This window comes from Artemia sp. Qi Xiang Cuo, chromosome 2 (genome assembly GCF_049724085.1).
Source record: "Artemia sp. Qi Xiang Cuo chromosome 2, ASM4972408v1, whole genome shotgun sequence".
In the NCBI taxonomy this organism is placed as follows: Eukaryota; Metazoa; Arthropoda; class Branchiopoda; order Anostraca; family Artemiidae; genus Artemia; species Artemia sp. Qi Xiang Cuo.
Genome location: NC_142795.1, coordinates 52,543,320 through 52,565,674, shown reverse-complemented (window position 1 = coordinate 52,565,674; position 22,355 = coordinate 52,543,320). Strand labels below are relative to the sequence as shown.

Genomic DNA, 22,355 nt, shown 5'->3' with positions numbered 1-22,355 from the left:
GGCTTCTACACCTGAAGTCCCTAGCAAAGCATGAAGGGGGTCAACCTCACGATCCTGAGTTGACTGGGCTGAGGCATTATGAGAAGCCGCCCACTCTCTTTTCAATTTCCTCCCAGGTTGCGTAGAGGTTTGCGCAGAGCTAACACTGGCGTTAGAGGTCCTGGCATTAAAAGTTGCGTGGTCATTGGCTGGTCCAGACCATGTATAATTGAACCAGCATATTTGATGATGGTGGGCCTTGCAGGTTGCATCAATGTGGCTTCGTTCCATCTTGGTTTCTTTTCCGGAGGGGGGTAATTGCAAGAATCTTCCTCCACCTTAAAAAAGAAGAAATATTTTATAATGTAATAATAAGCCCTCTTTTAAAGATAAATTGCCCCCGACCCCATGTAACTATAGCTCCTTTAACTGAACCCTCGTGCAACTCAACAGTCCCTTTTAAGCACTCTCTGAAAGCTACACCTTAATACACAGATTCCTTAATGAAGAAATACTTTGTTTTTTCACCTTACAATGAACATGCTAGAATTGATACATTGACCCCTTCCCTGTCTTAAATTTTTATAAAAGCCACTTAATCATCTGTTAAACCCTTTTTACCCTCATCAAATACGTCTCGTTTAATTTGGCCATAAAAGGAAACTCTTGAATCGCGCATACAAGAGGGCTAAGTCCCCATGAAATTTTAATTTACTAGTAAAACGTTTTTTTTTTTTTTTTTTTTTTTTCAAGGTTGAGTTAACGGGCCAAAAAATGTGGCTTAGATAACCCAAATTTCAATGTATTTTAAGCCGTGGGTTTTATTTTTTTTTCTATGCGTTAATTATTTTGTGAATAAGAATGTGTGGCGCTTCTGTCTGCATGTCTTTATAACATTATTAATTATTCAATGATATTTCCTTTTGTTATTTGGTGTTAATTGTTACTGCTCTGTCTTAAAGTCTGGGGAGCTTTTGCCCTCTTATTTATTTGGTTTAGGTTTACAATGACTTGAAGGTAGTTCCTTTTAAGGTTGTTTTTATATTACTTTATGACTCTAATATGTTTCAAAATGGAGGGCTCGGTCAAGTTCACCTGTTGTGTGTATGTTTAATTTATATTTTACCCCTTAGGTACGTGTTTTTACTATACTCGCGCGTGTTTGTGGTTCTTTGTCAGGGGGCTAAGCGCCCCTTAAATTTTAATTTAATATTAAAACGTTTTTTTTTTATTTTTTTTTTTTGGGAAATAAATACTGAAATTGTACTAACAGTTAAAATTTATGACTCCATTTTTTTAAAAGTTAACAATATGTATTATAATATAATCAGTGTGTTAAAACATAATGAAAATTGGAATGTAGTGTATGAACATTTTATAGGGTTTTTGCTTGAGTACATTATACGTTACCAAGTTAAAAAAAAAAAACTACCAATCAAGTTGCTATATATACAGTAACCGCCGCTCTCTCTCTGATTGACCCCAAAAAAAATGAGTGTCACCTTATAAACCCGTCTGGTAAGGCCTGTAATCAAACTCTCAAAACATGGTTGAGTACATTATACTTTGCCAAGTTTTTAAAAAAAAACCTACTAATCAAGTTACAGTATATATACTAACCGCCGCTCTCTCTCACCAATTGACCCCAAAAAAATGGGTGTTACCTTAGAAACCCGTCTGGTAAGGCATGTATCGTTCGTAGTAATATGTAACTGACCCGTGGTAAGCTAATACACAGGTTAAACTACACGCATATTCATGTGTAATTCAATGTGGATTTTATATTCCCTATGGCCTTACTACTCATGCTAGTTATGCCGCTGCTATATTCGTATATACATATTTTTTTTCTATCATAAGAAAACGAAACAAGATGATTTGTTTGCTCTTATTTACTTTGTCATAAAGCCTTCTGTCTACTCAAATTTGATTTTGTACTTTAAAGTCTTCTAGAATCTAAAGAGACTTGTTATCTCTATCTTGTTATCTTTGGAAATTAAGGCTTTCCAAATTTGAGAATTTTATTTGAGTTTTATTCTTTTTATTTCCGTAGGGGAAAAGAGTTTTGGTACTTGTGTATTATGCACCACTCACTCAAGTTTACGCTTTGTAAAATTCGAGAACACCTGTTTTTTCGTTAGTTTCTTCGTTACTTTAGAAATAAATTTGGGCTATAGATTTGCATATTAGGGGGGGGGCTAAAGTGTAGCGGGTCTGCGTACAAAATGTGTTTGGTACAATTATTCTGCATATTAAATAGATAGATAGAGAAGCGTATTTTAAAGCCAAATATACGGCCATGAACAAAGTAAAATAACACAATTGAAAGGCACAAATAACATAAACTTTGATCAGCGATCATCATAGAACACTTAAATGAAACACCACATTAACCTAATAATAGTACTTAATAATTGTAAAAACGGTAATTGAAAAAAAAAACTTAACACTTGGAAAAACACTTAAATGAAACATTACATTTACTTTTTACTGGTATTTTTTTTTTTTTTTTTTTTTTCAGATACCTCGCTATTCTTATGTAATTTTTTAGTGACCATACCTAGAAACAATTGTTTTCTGACTTCAAACTGTCCAAATCTGTCCAAATACTTTACCACCACCCCCTTCCCTTATGTGCAAATATTTAGCCCAAATTATGTATTTCCCATATATTCTGTCACTTGTCTTCGTCTTGTCTCGTGCTCACAAGTACCAAAACTCTTTTCCCCTAGGAAAATTAAAAAAAATAAAAGTCAAATTTGGACAGCCTTATTTTCCACGGCTTTAGCTGCCTTTTCATTAAGTACTTCATTTTGTAATTGTGTTATGAAGACTACTAAGCTTTTCATAAAAGGATAAAATGTTCATACTTTAGATTGTTTCATTGTGATTATTTCATGGCATTTGAATTTGAGAATTATTTCTTCAATAGTGCTGAAAATTCTTCAAACATAAATAAAATAAAATATAGAAAAATCATTTGTCTTGGAAGAATTGTGATTACCTGTATGAAATCACTGTTGGATTGTCCAGATTGCATAGAATTCAAGTTGCTCGAAACAGTAATAAAACTTAGAAAAACAATAATGGTAATTTATAACGAGTTAGCGGCATCTGTCTCCCTAGATTACCCCCCTCTAGATTTTGAAAACTTACTTTTTTGGGGACCATTTTCATCGAAAAAAGCCCTTTTGAGTCCTAATTGAGATTTTAAAGAACGACAAATTTGTCCCTCCCTCTTGTATTCGAAAAATATATTTTACTCATGCTCAAAGAAGCATCCAACCTCAATCCAGAGACATCAACTCCAGAAAAACTGTAAAAAAGGTCTGAGTGTCTGATTTCTTTTTATTCTTTAAAACTTTTGATTTTTCTCCTCTTGCTTCTGGCTTCTTTAATTTTTTTTTTTTCAGGGTTTGACTGTCCCAAGATTAAAGATTTACAAAGTTTTGTAAAAATTATTGCTGGTGGAACAATTTCTGCTGCAAAACTGCTAACTAGTCAGACATGTGATACAGTCATAAACTGGTGTGGAGGGTGGCACCATGCTCAAAGGTAAATTTCAGATATAGTTCAGTTTCTTTTGTTAGGCTTGTTCGTCTACACCGTCGCCCTTTGAGATTAGTTGCGATCCCTAAGAGGAGCGCACTCCGTCTTGCTGTTTTGTCTCCAAATTTGGTATTCTTTAGATGACTATATAACCAGCATAGCCTGGAAATTCATTGGAGTCAAGTAGAATAAACTGCACCAACGGTCCTGATCCACTTCAGTTTCTGATTTTCAAACGTCCGAATACAAAATAGGGAAATGTGTCCTTATTCATATTAAACAAGGTGTCTTGGTTAGCTACATCCCTGACTCAGGGAGTAATGGTAGTGTTAACAATCGCCAGGATTTGATAAATTTCTAGCCATCGTTTTTTGTTTTGAGAATTTAGAAAAAAAGAAAAAAAATGCAGCGTATGTGTTCTTTATCACCAATAATATATCAGTTATATTTCAATTAAAGAAGAATGAATTAAAAAACACAGAAACAGCAAATGAAATGAAAATCTACAGCAGGGGTGTCAATTCATGAACATTGTGGAGGGGTGGTGGGGTAAGTGCATTTTTCGAATCTAGGGGAGCAAATTTATCTTTTTGTTTCAATTTCTGCAATGAAAATAGTAAAAAAAGGCATTTTTAATGAAATTACCCCTCAAAAAGGTTTTTTCAAAATACTGAGGGGGAATGTTGCGAGGAACATGCCCGCTCCTCCCCCTAGCAGCACCATTAGTTTACAATATTGTAAATAATCATCGAAACAGACCGTGTGTATATTCATGAGAACTTCATTGCCATTAGAATTTTCTTAATTATGAGTTACTCTAGGTTCTATTAGTAACGCCAAGAGGATTAGATTCTCGAGCACTGAAATATGTATAATGGTGTATACACAATTTATGTGTATACATACATGTATGTACGAATATGAATAATGTGTTCATTTGCTCCTGGTTATTGCAATCTGTCACGTTATTACGATTGATTTTACTGGTGATTTTATACTAAAAAACTATTCGTATGCTCAATTAATCAGATACATCGGGTCATCAATAAGCCCTAACGTATAGTATAATTCTGGTCTTATCCAAAACTAGATATCTAGGGAACAGAAAAGACGTGAGGATATATGGGTTTCTGGACCAAAAGTCTAGTCCACATTGATAGCGAGATAAATTGATGGTTACAACATAAAATAAGGTTCTCATGATGCCCATGTCTAAGAGATTGGTAGTCTATGGTAAATTATACTACGCTTTATTTTGTCGAGTTTTAGCTTCCATAATCAGAGGAAAATTGTCGACTCTAATTAGCCAACTCTGTCCAAGAGTAGGGAAATTATTCTAGAAAAAAAAATGTGGCTCCTCAAAAGTCTTGCTTTTGGGACCAACAAAAATGTATTGAGGCTTGTAAGGAATACAAGTTAATTTTGACACTTATAGAGCAACACTCTTCTCGCATAAGCCCCAGGGGACATGTTGTTAAAGGCCATCCCTTAATGGTGGCAAACTAAGAAGAGGTATCCTTATTTATTATCTTAGAAACAGGATATTGGAATGTCATGTTTTCCCCCAGGAATATATTTAGCAAATCTAGACTGATGTTATCTAAAACGGTTATTTTGGGGGCCTGCAAGGGCTTGGTAAAATAATAATAATAACAATAACTATGACAATACAGTAAAGATTGTACATATGTCGGCCTCTTTTGTTATGATTTTGTATCATCGGTGTTTGTAACCTTCAATTTGACAATTCACCTCCTGTTTTTGTTTGGAATCACTGGGAATATAAGTTAGTCATGGAAGTTAAATATCGTACAAAAATGGTCATTTACTCGAAGTTGAAGTCCCAGTCTGGTAGATAATTCCCTTTCTCCCTGCCTCTCCATTCTTTCTGGTTAAGTAATTATTGAATAAATATTGAATGAACAAACATTACAAGATAGGCTATAGTTGGGAAATGTTTCCCCAACCTTGACTTAGGGAATGTTTTAGGTAGTTGAATGCCACCTTGGTATTTGAAATAGAGTTTTTCCTTCCATCCCAAGAGATAAAGAACGAAAAGCTAAAATATAACCAATTTGAAAAGAGTATCGGTCAGAAAGGAAATTTAACCTTCTGTAAGTTAGCATTTAACATATCTTGTAACCCAAATTCCTTGATAAATTTGAGCTTTAAATAAATTTTCATTCTTTGATGAGATAGATCTTTCCATGCAGTTTAAACAGAGAAATAATCCTATTAAATACTCCCCTCTTTTCCAGAAAAACTTTTGGATCTTAGAATCCAATGTATGAATGAATGTCTAGAATTATGAGCTACAGTGAATTTTTATTGATGGAGATGGAAGGGGAAAAGTAATCTTTGTGAAATAAGGTATATTACCTAGATTGTTCAATATCAGTCGTAAAAAAACGCAGAAGAAAAACAGGACATCTTGGGGCAATGAAGAATAGCCGAAGATTCTAGCAACCAAAATTGTTGCATTCCTAAAATCCTAGTAGTTTTACAGAATTATTGCTGGATCGAAGTTTTAATTAAAAAAGGATACAAAAACTACACGGGCAAATAGTGGTGTTTATATTTTTTCCCGAACCTTTAAAGGATTTGAAAAAAAATTCTTTTAGTTCCTTCGCTGTTACAGTGTTTACTCAAAACCGTTAATCAAAAGTATATCACTACTTTTTTGCAATGCAAGGAAATTTCCTTTTAATTGACCCACTTAAGTTTTGCTGAGTTGGCTTCAGGTATATTATTCTTTAGTAGCTGGTCGGAAATGATAATTTTCTGAAAGGCCTTGTTATATTGATGGTTTTTCTGCAATGCATACTTAAGTACTTGTTAATTGTCGCAACCAGACTCAAGAAGTTTGATCTGTTTGATATGTTAAAAACCGGTTTCTCTCTTTACATTCGGAGATAATTAGCTTAGGCTCAGTTAGATAAACTGTGTATTATAATTAAATATCTAATATATAGAGTTGGTATTTGGGTTAGGTTACGTTAGGTTAGGCTAGGTTACGTTAGGTATTTAATATAATGTGCTCCCGGCGGCCTGCTTTTTATGATTCGCTGTTGTTGTTTCCATAATTTTGTTACTCAAGTATTATATTTCCATTATATTTTAGCATATTTCATTATGATTAACCTAACCTTACTTCTTGAGTCTGGTCGGGATATATAACAAGTACTTGTACTGAAATCATTTTTTAGCTACTCTCTCAAACATTTTAATTGCAGGTCTACGATGTTTACAGAGAGTTATGGGCGCTACCTTTTAGATTTTTTTTCGATTGTTTCACCGAGTTGCTTTTTCTTTTGTGCCCATTAAAAACAAACATTTTTTAAGGCAAAAGTTTTTCAAAGAAAAATAAAAAGCGATATTAATACCTAAAACGAGCAGAAATACGGTCATATAATAAGTCAAACTTGATGTGAAAAGAAATTACTGTGAATGTACAAATGAAATGTAAAACAAGCAAAAATAAAGTCATAGAACAAGTCAAATTCATAAGGAACAAAATTTACTATTGATTAACAAATGAAACATAACCATTAAAAATTAAAATAAACAGTCAAATCAAACTTAGAATGGACATAAACTACCTCAAATATAAGCTGGGCTATCGGTCCTTTTGACCCAAGGACTAAAGAATGTAAGTTTCAAGCTGATCATAGAAAAAAAAGTGGCCCAATCTTGACGGGTTTTTGCCCACAAACTAATTTGGTTTTGCAAATCAAGTGTCCCTTTGTCACTGTGACTTTCGGCTGTAATTTTCACGCCGTTGAGAAAAAGAAATATTAGCTATTTTTGGGGAATTATTTTCTGGTTGACAAATGTTTCTTTTATTATTTGTTTTTGTTTTTCGCTGGAATCTTAAAGACCTACACATATAAGTTAAAGATAATTAAGTTTCAAGACAATCGAAGAAAAAACTTCTCGGCGCAAATCTGACCCCTATTTGACGACCAAAAAAAGGAAAGAGAGATTGGTGAATGATTCTATATTTTCTTAGTTTTCGGATTTTATTCTTTACTATTGTGAAGATTCTCCATTTTAGTTACCACAAAAGCGTTGACTTAATAAAGGGCGATCTGTCTCTCATCTATTTTTCTCTCGACTTCGTCAAATAGGATCGATGATCGTTGAAAACTTAGAAAAAGTCTTTTACAGATGGGAAGTTCTTTTGCTCTTTAAGGAATAACCACCATCCACCCTTTCAGCACCGCTCTTCCAGTGGCATCACGCTGCCATTCTCAGAGCCAGATGACGTCGAATAAAAATTCCCTGATAGTCTTTTTAACGAGAACGGTCGAAAAAATTCAAGAAATGTATCTATGGGGTTATTTGAGCTTTGTTGCCTCAGTGAGAAGGGTCCGAAGCTGTGAAAACCTCCCGTTTAAAACAGAAGCTTTATAAATACGTTTTAATAAAAATATGGATATGGCAAACTTTGTTAGGATGAGAACTTTAGAAAGATTTTGTTTACATAATCCCATTGCCTGGAACCTGCAATTTAAAGGATAATATAGGGTCAAAAGACCCAGGAGCGAGGGCCACAAATTATTTAAATAGTCCATCTCAAAACAAATGCCTCATAGAGACATAACTGTTGCATGCTTGTCGATCATCTATGGTAGATCATCGATCATCCATCTTATGATGGTTGCAGCGCAAGCTGTAACCTAGTGAAGGCTGTAGCCCAAGCTGTAGTCAAGCTGTAGCCCATAGTAACCAAAAATTAACAATTGCGTCTAAAATAACTGCCTAGTGACAAAAAATTGCCATTTGTAGCTGATTCAGGAATCGTAACTATTATCTCGAATATTCTTAATAGTAAAATGTTATTCCGAAAAGAAGTATGTGAATTTCAAAAATAGCCTGAAACCCCTATAAATGGCTTCGGATCGAAACAAAAAGCACACCATTTGAATTGCCATGGCCGATAACTCTATACAGGAGACTTGCTGCACCCAGGCTTGAAAAACTGGGAAAATCACTTTTTTGAATGGCTAGCACTGATGTGTTCTCTTTTTTTCTTTTTACTCCTCTGCTACTGGTGCACTGGAACACCACAGAGAACTTTTTATGGGCTGATTTTAATTACAAGGGCTGAAAGCCTTTTGACAAAAAATTGCCATTTGTAGCTGATTCAGGAATCGTAACTATTATCTCGAATATTCTTAATAGTAAATGTTATTCCAAAAAGAAGTATGTGAATTTCAAAAATAGCCTGAAACCCTTATAAACGGCGTCGGATCAAAACAAAAAGTACACCATTTGAATTGCCATGGCCGACAACTCTATACAGGAGACGTACTGCACCCAGGCTTGAAAAACTAGGAAAATCACTTTTTTGAATGGCTAGTAGTGGTGTGTTCTCTTTCTTTTTCCTTTTTTTCTCTACTGCTAGTGGTGCACTGGAACACCACATAGAACTGTTTAAGGGCTGATTTTAGTTACAAGGGCTGAAAGCCTTTTGTAATTATCAAAACGTAATATTTAAAATAAAATCCATTTTTGACAAAAAAACTGCATCTTCGTATATAATATTATATCATAAACTATATCATAAACTGTAGAAACGTAATATCTTTTTGGAGTGCAATTGTTCAAGGATCATGCTACGAATGATTTCAAATGATCAGATGTCTGTCCTATGCCAAAACACGACCAGAAGAAATTTCTCTCACGGTTTTTGACATGGGTTCAAATCAAAGAATGAATCTTCCGTTCGTTTAATCAAAGGTCCTAAAGCAGGGTCTTCGGGTCTGATAATCTCTCCCTCAATTTCATTACTGCATACAGTTTGCACGTTTTGCAACTTGTAGCCATTCAGAGATCATTTAGGGATCAGAGATCATCGTAAACGAAAAGACGACGAGTTGATGTTTGACACTTCCAGATTGATTTCTACTAAAGATGGTCATTTCTGATGGCGTTTTTTACAATTTTCAAATGGGCTCTCAAATAGCTCTCCATGATGTTCGAGTGCCCTGCTTGTGGTGTAGAAAAAAAAGGCAAGAAGAAAAAGCTGAAACGGTAATTGAAAAGAAAAGCTGAAAATGAAAAGCTGAAAAAGCTGAAATGGCATGCAAAAAAGTAATTTTCTCTCTTGTTTAAGGTGAGGGAGGGGGCTGTAATTTTCCTGTATAGGTTTTTCGACCTTGACCATTCCAGTGGTGTACTTTTCGTTTGGACCTCGCAAATTTTCGAAGGGTTTCAGACCCTTTCCTAAATTCCTGTAAACTTGTTTTTGAAATAGTATTTTACTATTGAGATTAATCAAAATAACTTTTACCGTTCCTGAATCAGCTACAAAAATAGAGATTTTTTCTTGCCGGACAGTTTAAAAAAAACGTATTTTTAAACGTTTGGTTACTATGGGCTGTGGTTTGCACTGTTCTAAGTTGCAGCTATTGCTGCAACCATGATACCGGATTCAATTTGCAATATGAGCATACTAAAGAAAAATAAAGTATGCTGCCTACGTATTCCACAACTGTATTCATATCTGCCAAAATTTATGTCTTAAGCTTATTTATTGCAAGGGAATGTCGAAATAAGTCTAAAATCAAAACACAGTAAATCTATATTTCGCAGATGGTCTTTGATTTTGACCAAACTTGAGAATATAAGGGTTCTGAAGGCACTAGAGTGCGGGGCTTTAATTTCAATATGTGTGAGTGTCGTAAAATAAAAACCAAGTATTGACAGATCGCTTCCGATTCTTCAAAATAGTGAGTATTAAAGTATATTTGAGCCTGCTGATTACAGATTTAAAGCTAATATTGTAACGTAGAAACAATCAAACACAGAAACTTATAATAATAAAAATCTATATAGTGTGTCACAGTCGAACACAACATGTAGCCTGTATTTTCTGCAATGGCTTTCAATTTCTATCACAGTTGAGTTTGATTTTGGCAGGTTTGTAAAAAATGCAAAATTTCAGAGAAAAAAAATACCAAGTTCTTTGAGCATTTGCTTCCAACATGAAACCTTTTACTTCTTTTCGATGTAATTGTGGGTAAGATCAATGTTTGTTAAATGTCTTATCATCAATTAGCTGCCACATAAGCTGCCACATAGAAACCCAATTTCCAGGATTATTCCCTGAAAATATAAAAGACATAAATAATTCTTAGGGTAAGAAGTTTTCTTTCGGAGCTGAGACAGTTTTGTTTTGCTTCTCACTTAAATTATTTGATAGATTTGAAAATAAGTAACTTTACTTTGTTTTTGGAAAATTACTGGAAGTTACGTGAGCTATGAGAAAACTTTCCTTTTTCATTTAATGGTCCCCATGCCAGAATAAAGTTTAAAATTTCCATCCCTTACTGTTACCAAGCCAAAGACCACTGCTCACGAAAAGATACTAAAAAGTATAACGACTGCAAAAGCGGTAGTGTTGCCTGGTAAAACAGTTATTATGAATGAAGAAATGAAGCCTCAAAGGGATACAAATTGCAATTGACAATGAAGTTCAGTTCACATTGAGAACGTAACACTTACTTTACGTTCAGTCCTAAGGTTGTTACGTTTCATGTTACGGGTCTTGCGTTTATGTTCCTTCACATCGAAAATCTTCCCTCCACACTGCAACGTTAATTTTCAGTGCTACCCATGCAAAAAAGTAATTTTCCTTGTTGTTCAAGAAGGGTGGCTGTAATTTCCTTATTCGAGGTTTTTGACCGTACTGATTCCAATGGTACATTTTTAATTTTGATCCGGCACCATTCTCTAGGGTTTCATACTTTTTTGAAATAACCATAAATTCCTTTTCGCAATTAACTTCTACTTTTAAGACGAATCAAATAATAGTAATTATTCCTGAATCAGTGTCAGGTGGCAATTTTTTCCACCGGGTAGTTTTTGTTCTAAACGCGTTTTTAACTTTTGGTTACTATGGGCTCTATGGGCCGTGGTTCGCTCTTTAGTCATCCCTGTGGTTATCCCAATCCAACGGTAATCTTCTGAAATTGTACACTGGCAAAGGGAAATGGTACTGCGTGGCAGTTTCTGAATTTTTACTGTTTTCTTTTTAGTTACACTTTCATGGCAGGCATGTCTTTTTACATATTTTTATTTACTTTTATTTTAAAAAGCGTCTCTTTACCTTGTTTTTCACCATCTCCCATAGAATTAAGATACCTAATTATAGCTATTAGAATTTTTTTCCAAAGAAAATCTAAAACCAGTTACTGCATTTCAAAACAAAGCCATACAAATGTCAGAACTATTTTCTCATATCATGTTATTACTCTGGTGTTAGTGTTATTATTGTTAATTATTTATATTACTGGAATATTTTTTAGACCTACTAGCCATTTTTTTCTTTAAATTTAATGCTTACCTTGGAGAGAAAAAAGAAAAATCTTTATTAAGTTCGTCTATAAGACCAAAAACACACTGGATGATTAATTTTTTAATTGCCTTCATGATATCGATCTGCCACTCTAACTTTGAGTCACCTGGTACTTTATTTAGATGAGGTAACAGTGATTGTAAAAAGTACTCCTCTGGATCATGCTGATCATCGCACGGCTTATCTTTTTTTTTCGACTAATTAAAAAACTTTCCATAAAATAAGTTTTTCAAAGAAAAGTAAAGAACTTCATTAAACAAAAAATGAGCAAAAATAAAATCAAATAATCTACCAAGCGTGAAACTACCACAAATCAGTATCGATAAACAAAATGAAACCCAAAACGAACAAAAATTACAATAAATAATCAAATCAAACTAAAACGAGCAGAAATTAACTTAAGTTGGGCTAAAAACTCCTATGCCTTCCCAAGGCCAGAACATAATTTGCACTTTACTGAAAAAAATATAAATGTTTTTACTTTCATAACTTTAATAAATCAAATAATATTAACATTTTGGTTACTAAATATCAGTATATGTATATTAAACTGACAATGCACATACGTTTGTGCTAAAAGCTGGCGAGGGGTATTGTAGCAGTCTTTGGCCCATTTTGGTTCTCTAATCGGACATGACTCCAGTTCAAACAAGACAACATGCTTACTATTTTTCTAGAAAACTGATGAAGAAGAGGGAACTTTTGAGGGGCCGTGGACCCGCATTATGCCTTCAAAATCACAACTTAAAAATCGTTGAGTGATTTTGCTTCAAACAAGATAAAGTATCCCTGTCTTTTTGCACAAAAACTGATGGGAGAGGGGTCAGAAATGGAGGAATAACGAAGTACCTACTGGAAATTGAGCCGCGGTCGAAAATGGAGGGATAACCAAGTACCTAGAGGTTTCAAGCTTCTATCTACAAAAATGTGGAATTTTGCATTTTTTGCCAGAAGAAAGATCACGGACGCGTGTTTATTTGCTTTTTTTCACCAGGGGTAATTTTATCGACCCAGTGGTCCTATAATATCGTTGGAGGTTTCATTGGAACGGAAATTAAAAGTTCTAGTGCCCTTTTTAAGAGACCAAAAAAATGGAGGGCAACTAGGCCCCCTTCCACGCTCATTTTTCCCCACAGTCACCCGATCAAAATTTTGAGACAGCCATTTTGTTCATCATGGTCGAAAATATGATAACTATGTCTTTTAGGGTGACTTAATCCCCCGAAGTCCCCGGGGGGAGGGCTGCAAGTTATGAACTTTAACCAATTCTTACATACAGTATTGGTTATTGGGAAGTATACAAATGTTTTCAGGGGGGATTTTTTCTGGTAGTGGGGGAGGGGTCGGTGGTTATTTGGGACAATATTTCAATGGGTAAGTTTTCATGGGCGAAGAGAAATTGCTATGAAGGGGGCGCCGGATTTCCCAGCATTATTTAAAAAAAGATCAGAAATTAAATAAAAAAAAGTTTTTCAACTGAAAGTAAGGAGCAACATCAAAACTTAAAACGAACAGAAAATATTACCTATATGATCGGGTCCACCCCCTAGTCAATACCTCGCTCTTTAAGCCAAAGATTTTTTTGTGCTATCATAAGAACTATTTATTCTAATTAACGACCTTTGTGATTAAGGGGTCATTTTTAAAGGATTGGAACAACATTCGAACCTTAGCGTAAAGAACGAGGTAATGACTAGGGGGCGAACCCCCTAATATACGTATTAGAAATATATGAATGTAGAAGTTCGTTACGTAAATTAATTCGTAAGTTACGTATGTCTATTACTAATGAAAACGTTCGTAAATAAAATTAAACAAGTTTCGAGAGAGCCATTTAACCAAATATAAGTAAAATTAATATGCAAATTTTATTTTAATTATTCATGTACGGTGAACCAAAATCAAAACCTGCATTAATTCAAAAAGTTCAAAAATTAAACAAAAAAACAAGTTTTTTTAACTGAAAGTAAGGAGTGACGTCAAAACTTAAAACGAACACAAATTATTCCGTACATGAAAGGAGCTGTCCCCTCCTCAACGCCTCGCTATTTACGCTAAAGTTTGACTTTTTCACAACTTCATTTTTTTTAACAATAAAAAACTTTAGCGTAAAGAGTGAGGCATTGAGGAGGGGGCAGCCCCTTTCACATACGGAATAATTCCTTTTCGTTTTAAGTTTTAACGTCGCTCCTTACTTTCAGTTAAAAAAAAACTGTTTTTTTTATTTATTTATTTAATCACTCACTAAGTTCAAAAGTAATACCATTAATCAGGCTCGATGAATGGATCGACCTGAAAACATGAATCGTGTGGAATAACTATTTTTTATTGTTGTAAATTACAGGCTAATGCTTGTCCTAAAATCACTTGTTTCAATGTATATAGCCGTCAGTAAAGCCTAAATTATATTCCCTTTTTTTTTCTTTGGGGGGGAGGGGTGGCAGGGGATAGTAACACCATGCTTATTCATAGTAATATGTGTTCATATCGTTGTCCATAGTAGTTTTTTTCGCTTTGAGTTTGATATCTTACGAGTATATAAGATAGTTTATGCTAAGTTTTAGTTTCCCTCTTTAACTTTCGAGGAAAAACTTTGTTGGTAATTAAGTCGACATAAAATCTTTCTTGTAAAGCTTTCAGCAACTCCTAAAGGTATTAATTTTGTTCTGAAAATTCGTGGCAGGGCGAATAGTCAAATATACGCAATTTAGATTGGTAAATTGCGGCAACTCTTAACTGATATATTGTTATTTTCTTTATTTTAAGAGACGAGGCATCGGGTTTCTGCTATGTAAATGATATCGTCCTAGGAATCACGGAGCTGAAAAAGAAATTTGAAAGGGTGCTATATATTGATCTTGACGTCCACCATGGTAAGTGAATGGGAATTAAGTATAGACAGCATTTATCCTACAAATAAAATATATGTAGAGAGAGAGAGAGAGAGAGAGAGAGAGAGAGAGAGAGAGAGAGAGAGAGAGAGAGAGAGAGAGAGAGAGAGAGAGAGAGAGAGAGAGAGAGAGAGAGAGAGAGCCCTCCCTGACACTAGTCCTGAACATCTACGAAAATTGGAGTAACCTAAACCCAAATGTGCCCTTTGATATTACAAATATAATGATATGCTAATTAAATTGCTATGAAGTTTTGGATTTTCTGTTATAAAGCGCGCAATAAAACTTTAAAACGCTCTTTACTACTGCAACAACTTGTTGATGAATTTTGTTAAATTCAGATATCACCGTCTATGGGAAGCTCTTAGTTTTAACAAACTTTCAAGACGGCAGTTCATTCATGGAATAGATTGAAAACATTCTATTGCTTGGAATGGACTTCAATGATGAAACTTTGTAAGGGGAACTCCTATTTTAGTCCTTTCCTTTTCTGAAACTTAAACTTATAAGTGTCTTGCAAGAATATAGATAGGACTTCATTTAACGTGACATTGCCGTCCTTGTCTGTTAAAATTAAAAATATTTTGGAATTAGGGCGGACAATATCATCAGTTTTTTTTTTATACTGATACTCATTATTTTGATTGTGCGTATGAACATATTTGTGCGTATAATTGTTTCTTTAAACACTTGCCTATTTATTTGATTAAAATAGAAGAATCTACTCTTAAATGTTAAAAGATATCACTTTGAATTAAAATTTATTCTAAAAACGCTTGTCCAGGTTCTATATAGCCTCTTTGAATAAAATCAGCAATGGTTAAATATGAAATTCTATAGATAACTACTGATGACGGTCACTGCATATGGGACCGAAATTTTAGTATTTTTGAGAAATTTATCCCTGTTTGTGAAAGTTATCACTGTCTATTAACAGGATTTTATCCCTATTTGAACTTTTATTCATCGTCATGAAATTCTATGAAGCCTCAATTGAAAAAAAATCAGGTAAATGAAGCTTTACAATAATTGATTATAATAACCGTTTATATTGTAAAATAACCGTTTATATGGTATGGACTGCATATAGTTTTAGGAAGAAATGCACCACTGCATGACATTACGACCGCTGAAACTGGGAGGCTGAATGAATAGTTTTTCAATAATCTTGAATCGATTGGTTATCTGATAATTGTTACTCGGTTGTGTTTTGACCCTCTTTGGAGTAAAACGACAAAAATTGTTGTTTCACTCCACAGAATGTCTGGAAATGCCACTTTACTGTGGTGCGGATTCTTGTTACACGCAAAAGTTACCAGAACTTTCAACTTCTTTTCGAATGAGTCTTCCACCAAAATCCCAGGACCGCTTGTTGGATCTGATCAGCCTTGCGAAAAAAAAATGTCGCAGCAAAAAAATAAGATTTTGTTGACTCTCTTAGAATATACTTTTAGCTCGTTATTGTTGTTCTTCTAGATTTTACTTTAACCAATACATCTAAATTGCCCTCCTCACCTGGTCATTCCTGATCTCTATTAAATAAAAAAACAAGTTTTTTAAACTGAAATTAAGGAGTGACATTAAAACTTAAAACGAACAGAAATTATTCCGTATTTGAAAGGGGCTGTCCCCTCCTCAACGTCTCGCTCTTCATGCTAAAGTTTGACTCTGTCTCACAACTTTATTTTTTTTTTAAATAAAAAAACTTTAGCGTAAAGAGCGAGGCGTTGAGGAGGGGACAGCCCCTTTCATATACGGAATAATTTCTGTTCGTTTTAAGTTTTATTGTCGCTCCTTACTTTCAGTTTAAAAAACTTGTTTTTTTTGTTTAATTTCTGATCGTTTTTTAGTTAATGCAGCTTTTATTTTGGCTCACCGTCATTGAATAAGTAAACAAAATTTGCATAAAAATTTTACTTTTCTTTTGCTAAATGGCTGTCTCTAAATTTGGTTCTGACGTAATTTACAAATTAACTTACGTAACGAACTTCTATACTCGTATATTTTTCTTCTGGCAAAAAATACAAAGTTGCAGTTATTTGCATATATGAGCTTGAAACCTATGTAATAGGGTTTTCTGATACGCTGAATCTGACGGTGTGATTTTCATTAAAATTCTTTCACTTGTAGGGGATGTTTCCTCCCTCTTTCAAAAATCAGGTAAGTTTTCTCAGGCTCGTAGCCTTTGATGAGTAATACTAAACTTAATAAAATTTATATATGTAGAATCAGCAATATAAGCCTATTCTTTTGATACATTTATTGACATCAAAATTCTGTTTTTAAAAGTTTCGATTACTATTGAGCCGTATCGCTTGTTCTTTCTTTATTGTTTTTTTGTTATTACGTATATGAAGGGGGTTCTCCCCTTAGTCAATACCACGCTCTTTACGTTAAAAGTTAAAAAAATGTAATTCACAAACCCCAGAATCACATAGGCCGTTTAATTAGAATAGATAGCTCTTTTGAAAGCACTAAAAAAAACTATAGCGTAAAGAGCGAGGTTTTGACTTGTGGGAGAACCCCCTTATATACGTAATAATTTTTGTTCGTTTTAAGTTCTAATGTTGCTTCTTACTTTCAGTTGAAAGAACTTGTTCTTTTTAAATTTAATTTCTGATCGTTTTTTAAATAATGCTTGGAAATCCGGCGCCCCTTTCATAGAAATGTCCCTTACCCCAAAGAAACATCTTCCACGGAAAGATTCTCCCAATTTACCCCCTCCTCCAGCCCCCCCCACCCGAAAAAAATCCTTTCTGAAAATGTCTGTATACTTCCCAATAACCAATACAATATTTAAGCAATGGGCAAAGTTCATATCTTGCAGCCCTTCCCCTGGGAACTGTGGGGGATTAAGTCATCCTAAAAGATTATATTTATTAGATTTTCGACTATGCTAAACAAAATAGCTATCTCAAAATTTCGATCGGGTGACTTTGGGAAAAAAATGAGCGTGGGAGGGGGTCTAGTTGCCCTCCATTTTTTTTGGTCACTTAAAAAGGGCACTAGAACTTTTAATATCCGGTCTAAAGAGCCCTCTCACGATATTCTAGGATCACTGGGTCGATATGATCACCCCTGGGAAAAAAAACAAACAAATAAACAAGCATCCTTGATCTTTCTTCTGGCAAAAAATGCAAAATTCCACATTTTTGTCGATAGGAGCTTGAAACCTCTGCAGTAGGGTTCTCTGATACGCTGAATATGATGGTGTGATTTTCATTAAGGTTCTGTAGCTTTTAGGGGGTCTTTTCCCCTTTTTTTCGAAAATCAGCCAAATATTCTCAGGCACGTATCTTTTGATTGGTGGGATTAAACTTGATGAAACTTATATATTTGAAATCAGCATTAAAATTTGATTATTTTGATGTATCTATTGGTATCAAATTCCGTTTTCTACAGTTTCGTTTACCATTGAGCCGGGTCGCTCCTTACTTACAGTTCGTTACCACGAACTGTTTGATTCAGTAACTATTGGATCTTCCTGGTCTTTTTAATGCCACTCTTTTCCAATATTAATTGGAAAAAACAAGTTTTCTTTTTAACTGAAAGTAAGGAGCGACTAAAGCTTAAAACTAATAGAAATCATTCCGTAACCTGAAATGGGCTGTCCCCGCCTCAACACTCGCTTTTTACGCTAAAGTTTTTTCTTACTTCAATAAGTAGAGTTGTGATAAAGAGTCAAATTTCAGCGTAAAGAGTGTGGCGCCGAGGAGGGAACAGACCGTTAGTAGAAAGGGGGGTACCAGCCCGACGAGAACACCGTGCTGCCATCTACAATTTAGTCTAACGCTGACGGGACATAGTTTATTCAAGGATTATCGATCGAGTCTAATGGATGATTTCAAGGTCGATTTATTTGTTGTTGTTCGTCCAGGTGTAATGACACTGCGGGTGATTTACATAATCGCTAGGGGGGATGTATTGATCTAGGACTCGAGGGGGGAAGTGAATTCCCGAGAACTTGATTTACATAATTGATTTACATCGCTGGGGGGAATGTTTTGATCTGATAACGGGAAACAGGATCACGTGTCTCCTTCTAAGCCAATCAGAGAGTCGGTTACAACTCATTATAAGCCAATCAAACAAACAATCATTTTATTAATAATAAACTGTATTACAAACGTAAAGAAAAATTATTTTGCCCAAGAAGCTTTGCTTGTTGTGGGCCTTACAACACAATAATAAAGTACTAAAACAACCATGAATATTAATATAAATAAAAAAATATATATTAAATAAATATTAAAGATAATAAACAATACCATACAGTAAAAAAAAAAAAAAAAAAAAATAATAACGATATAAGGGAAAAACAAAAAAGGAGAAACACTAGGAAAAGAGAAAACAGGGAAAATAAACGATGGAGTTAAAAATTACTAAACTGTAAATACACAACGAATAACTGCCTTTGCAGACAGAAATAACGGGAATCCGGTGAGATTGAATTCCATAATTGAATGAATTTATAAACAGGAGACCTCTGGGCTGCTGTGGATGAACGTTTGGGCTAAATAAATCTACGAGAAGAACTACGTAAAAAATTAGAGTACCTACCTGAGCCTGTCCGTGAAAAAAATTGCTGTAGAGGCGGTGGAAGCGTACCTAGAAAAGCAGAATGCGCTAAATAAAGATTACTTTTACTCACAATGCGATCCAGCGGAGCTATTCCAGTATCATTATAAAGATCAGAGGAAGGGTAAAGCCGAGGGAGAAGAAAAGTAGCCTTCACTGCCCTATTTTGGGCTCTTTGAAGTGAGCAGAGAAGAGACTTATTAGTATTACCCCAAACAGAGCAGCAATAAGAAAGGTAAGGAAAAATAAAAGCATAATAAAGAGAAAGCATAACATCTGGGGGAAGAAATGAGTTAACCCGGTGCAACATTGAAGACTGGCGGAAGATGAGGGAACGGGTGTGAGTTATATGAGGCTTAAAAGAGAAAAAACAGTCAAGATACACACCAAGAAATTTCACCAAAGCAGCTTGCAGTATAACATCATTCCCATCAGTCAGGATGATTGGCTCCCTTACATGTCTCATACGATAAGGGGTCCTGAAGTGTACAATGGCACTTTTTTGGCTGTTGAGAGTCATACCATTTGACCAGCACCAATCTTTTACTTTATCAAGAAGACCTTGAGCTAGGGAAGTGGCAGATGGCAAGTTCACTGCAGGAATGAAAACGTTACTGTCATCAGCAAAAAGAATAGGGTGCACAAGAGGATGAAGATCATCAACAAGATCATTAATGTAAATTAAAAACAATAGTGGTCCAAGCACATAGCCCTCTGGGACACCCTTGAATATAGGTAAAGTAGTGGAAGAATTACCATCAACCGAAACATACTGTGATCTTCCTGACAGATAAGACCTTAACCATTCTAGTGGGACTCCATGTACTCCAAATGAAGATAGTTTAGAGATAGCAAAAGAACAGGGTGGTCAAACATATCAAAGGCCTTTGAAAAGTCAAGAAATAGACCCAAAACACAACAGCCCCTGTCCAGATTAACACGCACAAACTCTGTTGTATCTAAAAGTTCATACGAGGTAGAGAAAGTGGGACGAAAACAATACTGATGGTTAGTTATGAGAGAATTTCCTACAGTCATATTAGTAATAAATAAAAATGAAGAGAGTCTACAATACACTACTCTTTCAACAACCTTAGAGATGACAGGAAGAAGAGAAATGGGTCTATAATTTGAAATTAGAGATGAATCACCTTTCTTATGTAAAGGTAAAACATTAGCAACATTAAATAAATGAGGAAAAACACCAGAAGAAAGAGAGAGGTTAGCTATGTGTGAGATGGGGTTGGAAACAAACTGACCAATTTTTTTAAGAACATTGTTGCTCAAACCAAAATCATCAACTGAATGGCGACTTGGAAGCTGGGAAATAATACTATAAATCTCAATATCACTGCATGGGGAAAGTAAAAAAGACTTTTCTGCTATGGGAAAACTACTTACTCTATTCTTGGGTTGAATTGTGGGAACTGAAGGAAGAGTGGTGAAATACGAATTGAAGGCGTTTGCTGAAGAATTTTTATCCACAATAGATCCATCAGCATTCCTTTAATGACATGGGGGGAACTGTTTGAGTTTCTTGCGAGAAATAGCTTCATTAAGTACATTCCAAACCTTTCGCAAGTTCCCCTTACACTCATCAATTCGACGCGAAAAATAGAGCTTTTTGGCTGCACGTACTGAAGTCGTAAGTAGATTTTTATAATGTTTATACTTCAAAAGATCATCCTGTGTTTTACTTTTACATGCAACCTTGAACAGAGACGCCTTCATATGTGTAGCATTAATCAGACCTATGGACATCCATGGGCATTTGGATGTAGAATTCCTTGGTCTCTTCCTAAGAGGAAAATGCTTATCCAACAGAGCTCCCATACGACACACAAATAAACTTGTTGCACATTCAACGTCATTAGCTTCAAGAACACTAGACCAATCATTACTCTGAAGACTAAGAATTAAATTAGAAATTTCTTTATCTGTAAAAGTTCTAAAAGAAGATTCACCTTGCTTATTCACAGCAATCTCAGTATTAGGTACAAAAAGTGATAGATAAATAGGGAAGTGATCAGACAGATCAGTGAAAACAAGACGAGAAGTAAACTTCAATTTTGGAGAATGAGAAATGAAAATATTATCTATTACAGTGGCAGAATTTCTGATAGGGTCAACACGAGAAGGAAAGAAACTTTATGGATGAAGCCCAGAAGAAGAAAGCACACAACAAAGATGGACACATTCATCAGTTGATCCAACATTTAACATATTATAATTAAAATCTCCCAAAACACAAATACGTTTTTAGAGAAAGTCCCTGCACCAGAAAGCTGATCAAGCAAATCACAGAACAGATGTGTTGGAAAAGGAGGGGGCTTATAAAACAAACAAACAGTATCACATGCAAACTGGCTTTTCAGATCAATAACAAGAGACTAAACAGTCCTAATAATGGACACAACTGAAGTAAACAAGGATTCAAGGTCATACCGTCTATTGAAGTTAATATCAGATTTTATAAATACAGAAATGACCCCTGAGCCCTTTGTTACCATTCTAGGAACATCAATAGCAATAAAACAATGCATGTCATAAGCTGTTAAATTATCACTATCAGAGAACAATGTTTCAGTTAAACCAATTACATCAAAAGGTCAAGAATTATCAGACCACAAATATGATTTCAGACTATCCCACTTATCTCGTATCCCACGTACATTCAAACAAAATACATTAAAGCAACTATTTGAAGAGAGAGAAGGCATGATTTTATCACAAAAATGAATAGTAGTGTGATAATTGCAACTAGAATTACCCATAGATCCAAGAAGAGGGTCAAGTGTGTGGGCCTCTTGTTTGCCAGCACTACTTGGTTGCTCAAAGATAACTGATTTAAGAATAGAAGAATTCAAAAGAAAAGAAAAATTAGCCAGATTTACAACACATAACAAATGCACACAATATCTTCACAAATGAACAAAATATCAAACAAACAGGCTGAAATAGCAGAGGGTAAATTGAAACTAAAAAGGTGAAACTTG

At 34.7% G+C, this 22,355-nt stretch overlaps 1 protein-coding gene across 1 annotated transcript in view; it reads left to right on the top strand.

Annotated features, from left to right (window-relative positions):
- Nucleotides 1–22,355, top strand: part of LOC148955360 (histone deacetylase 8-like) — a 68,195-nt gene that overhangs the window by 10,630 nt on the left and 35,210 nt on the right. The window contains exons 3-4 of the mRNA XM_089101776.1: nucleotides 3,393–3,534; nucleotides 14,657–14,763. Coding sequence (XP_088957902.1) covers nucleotides 3,393–3,534; nucleotides 14,657–14,763 — 249 coding nt within the window. The remainder of the gene's footprint in view (nucleotides 1–3,392; nucleotides 3,535–14,656; nucleotides 14,764–22,355) is intronic.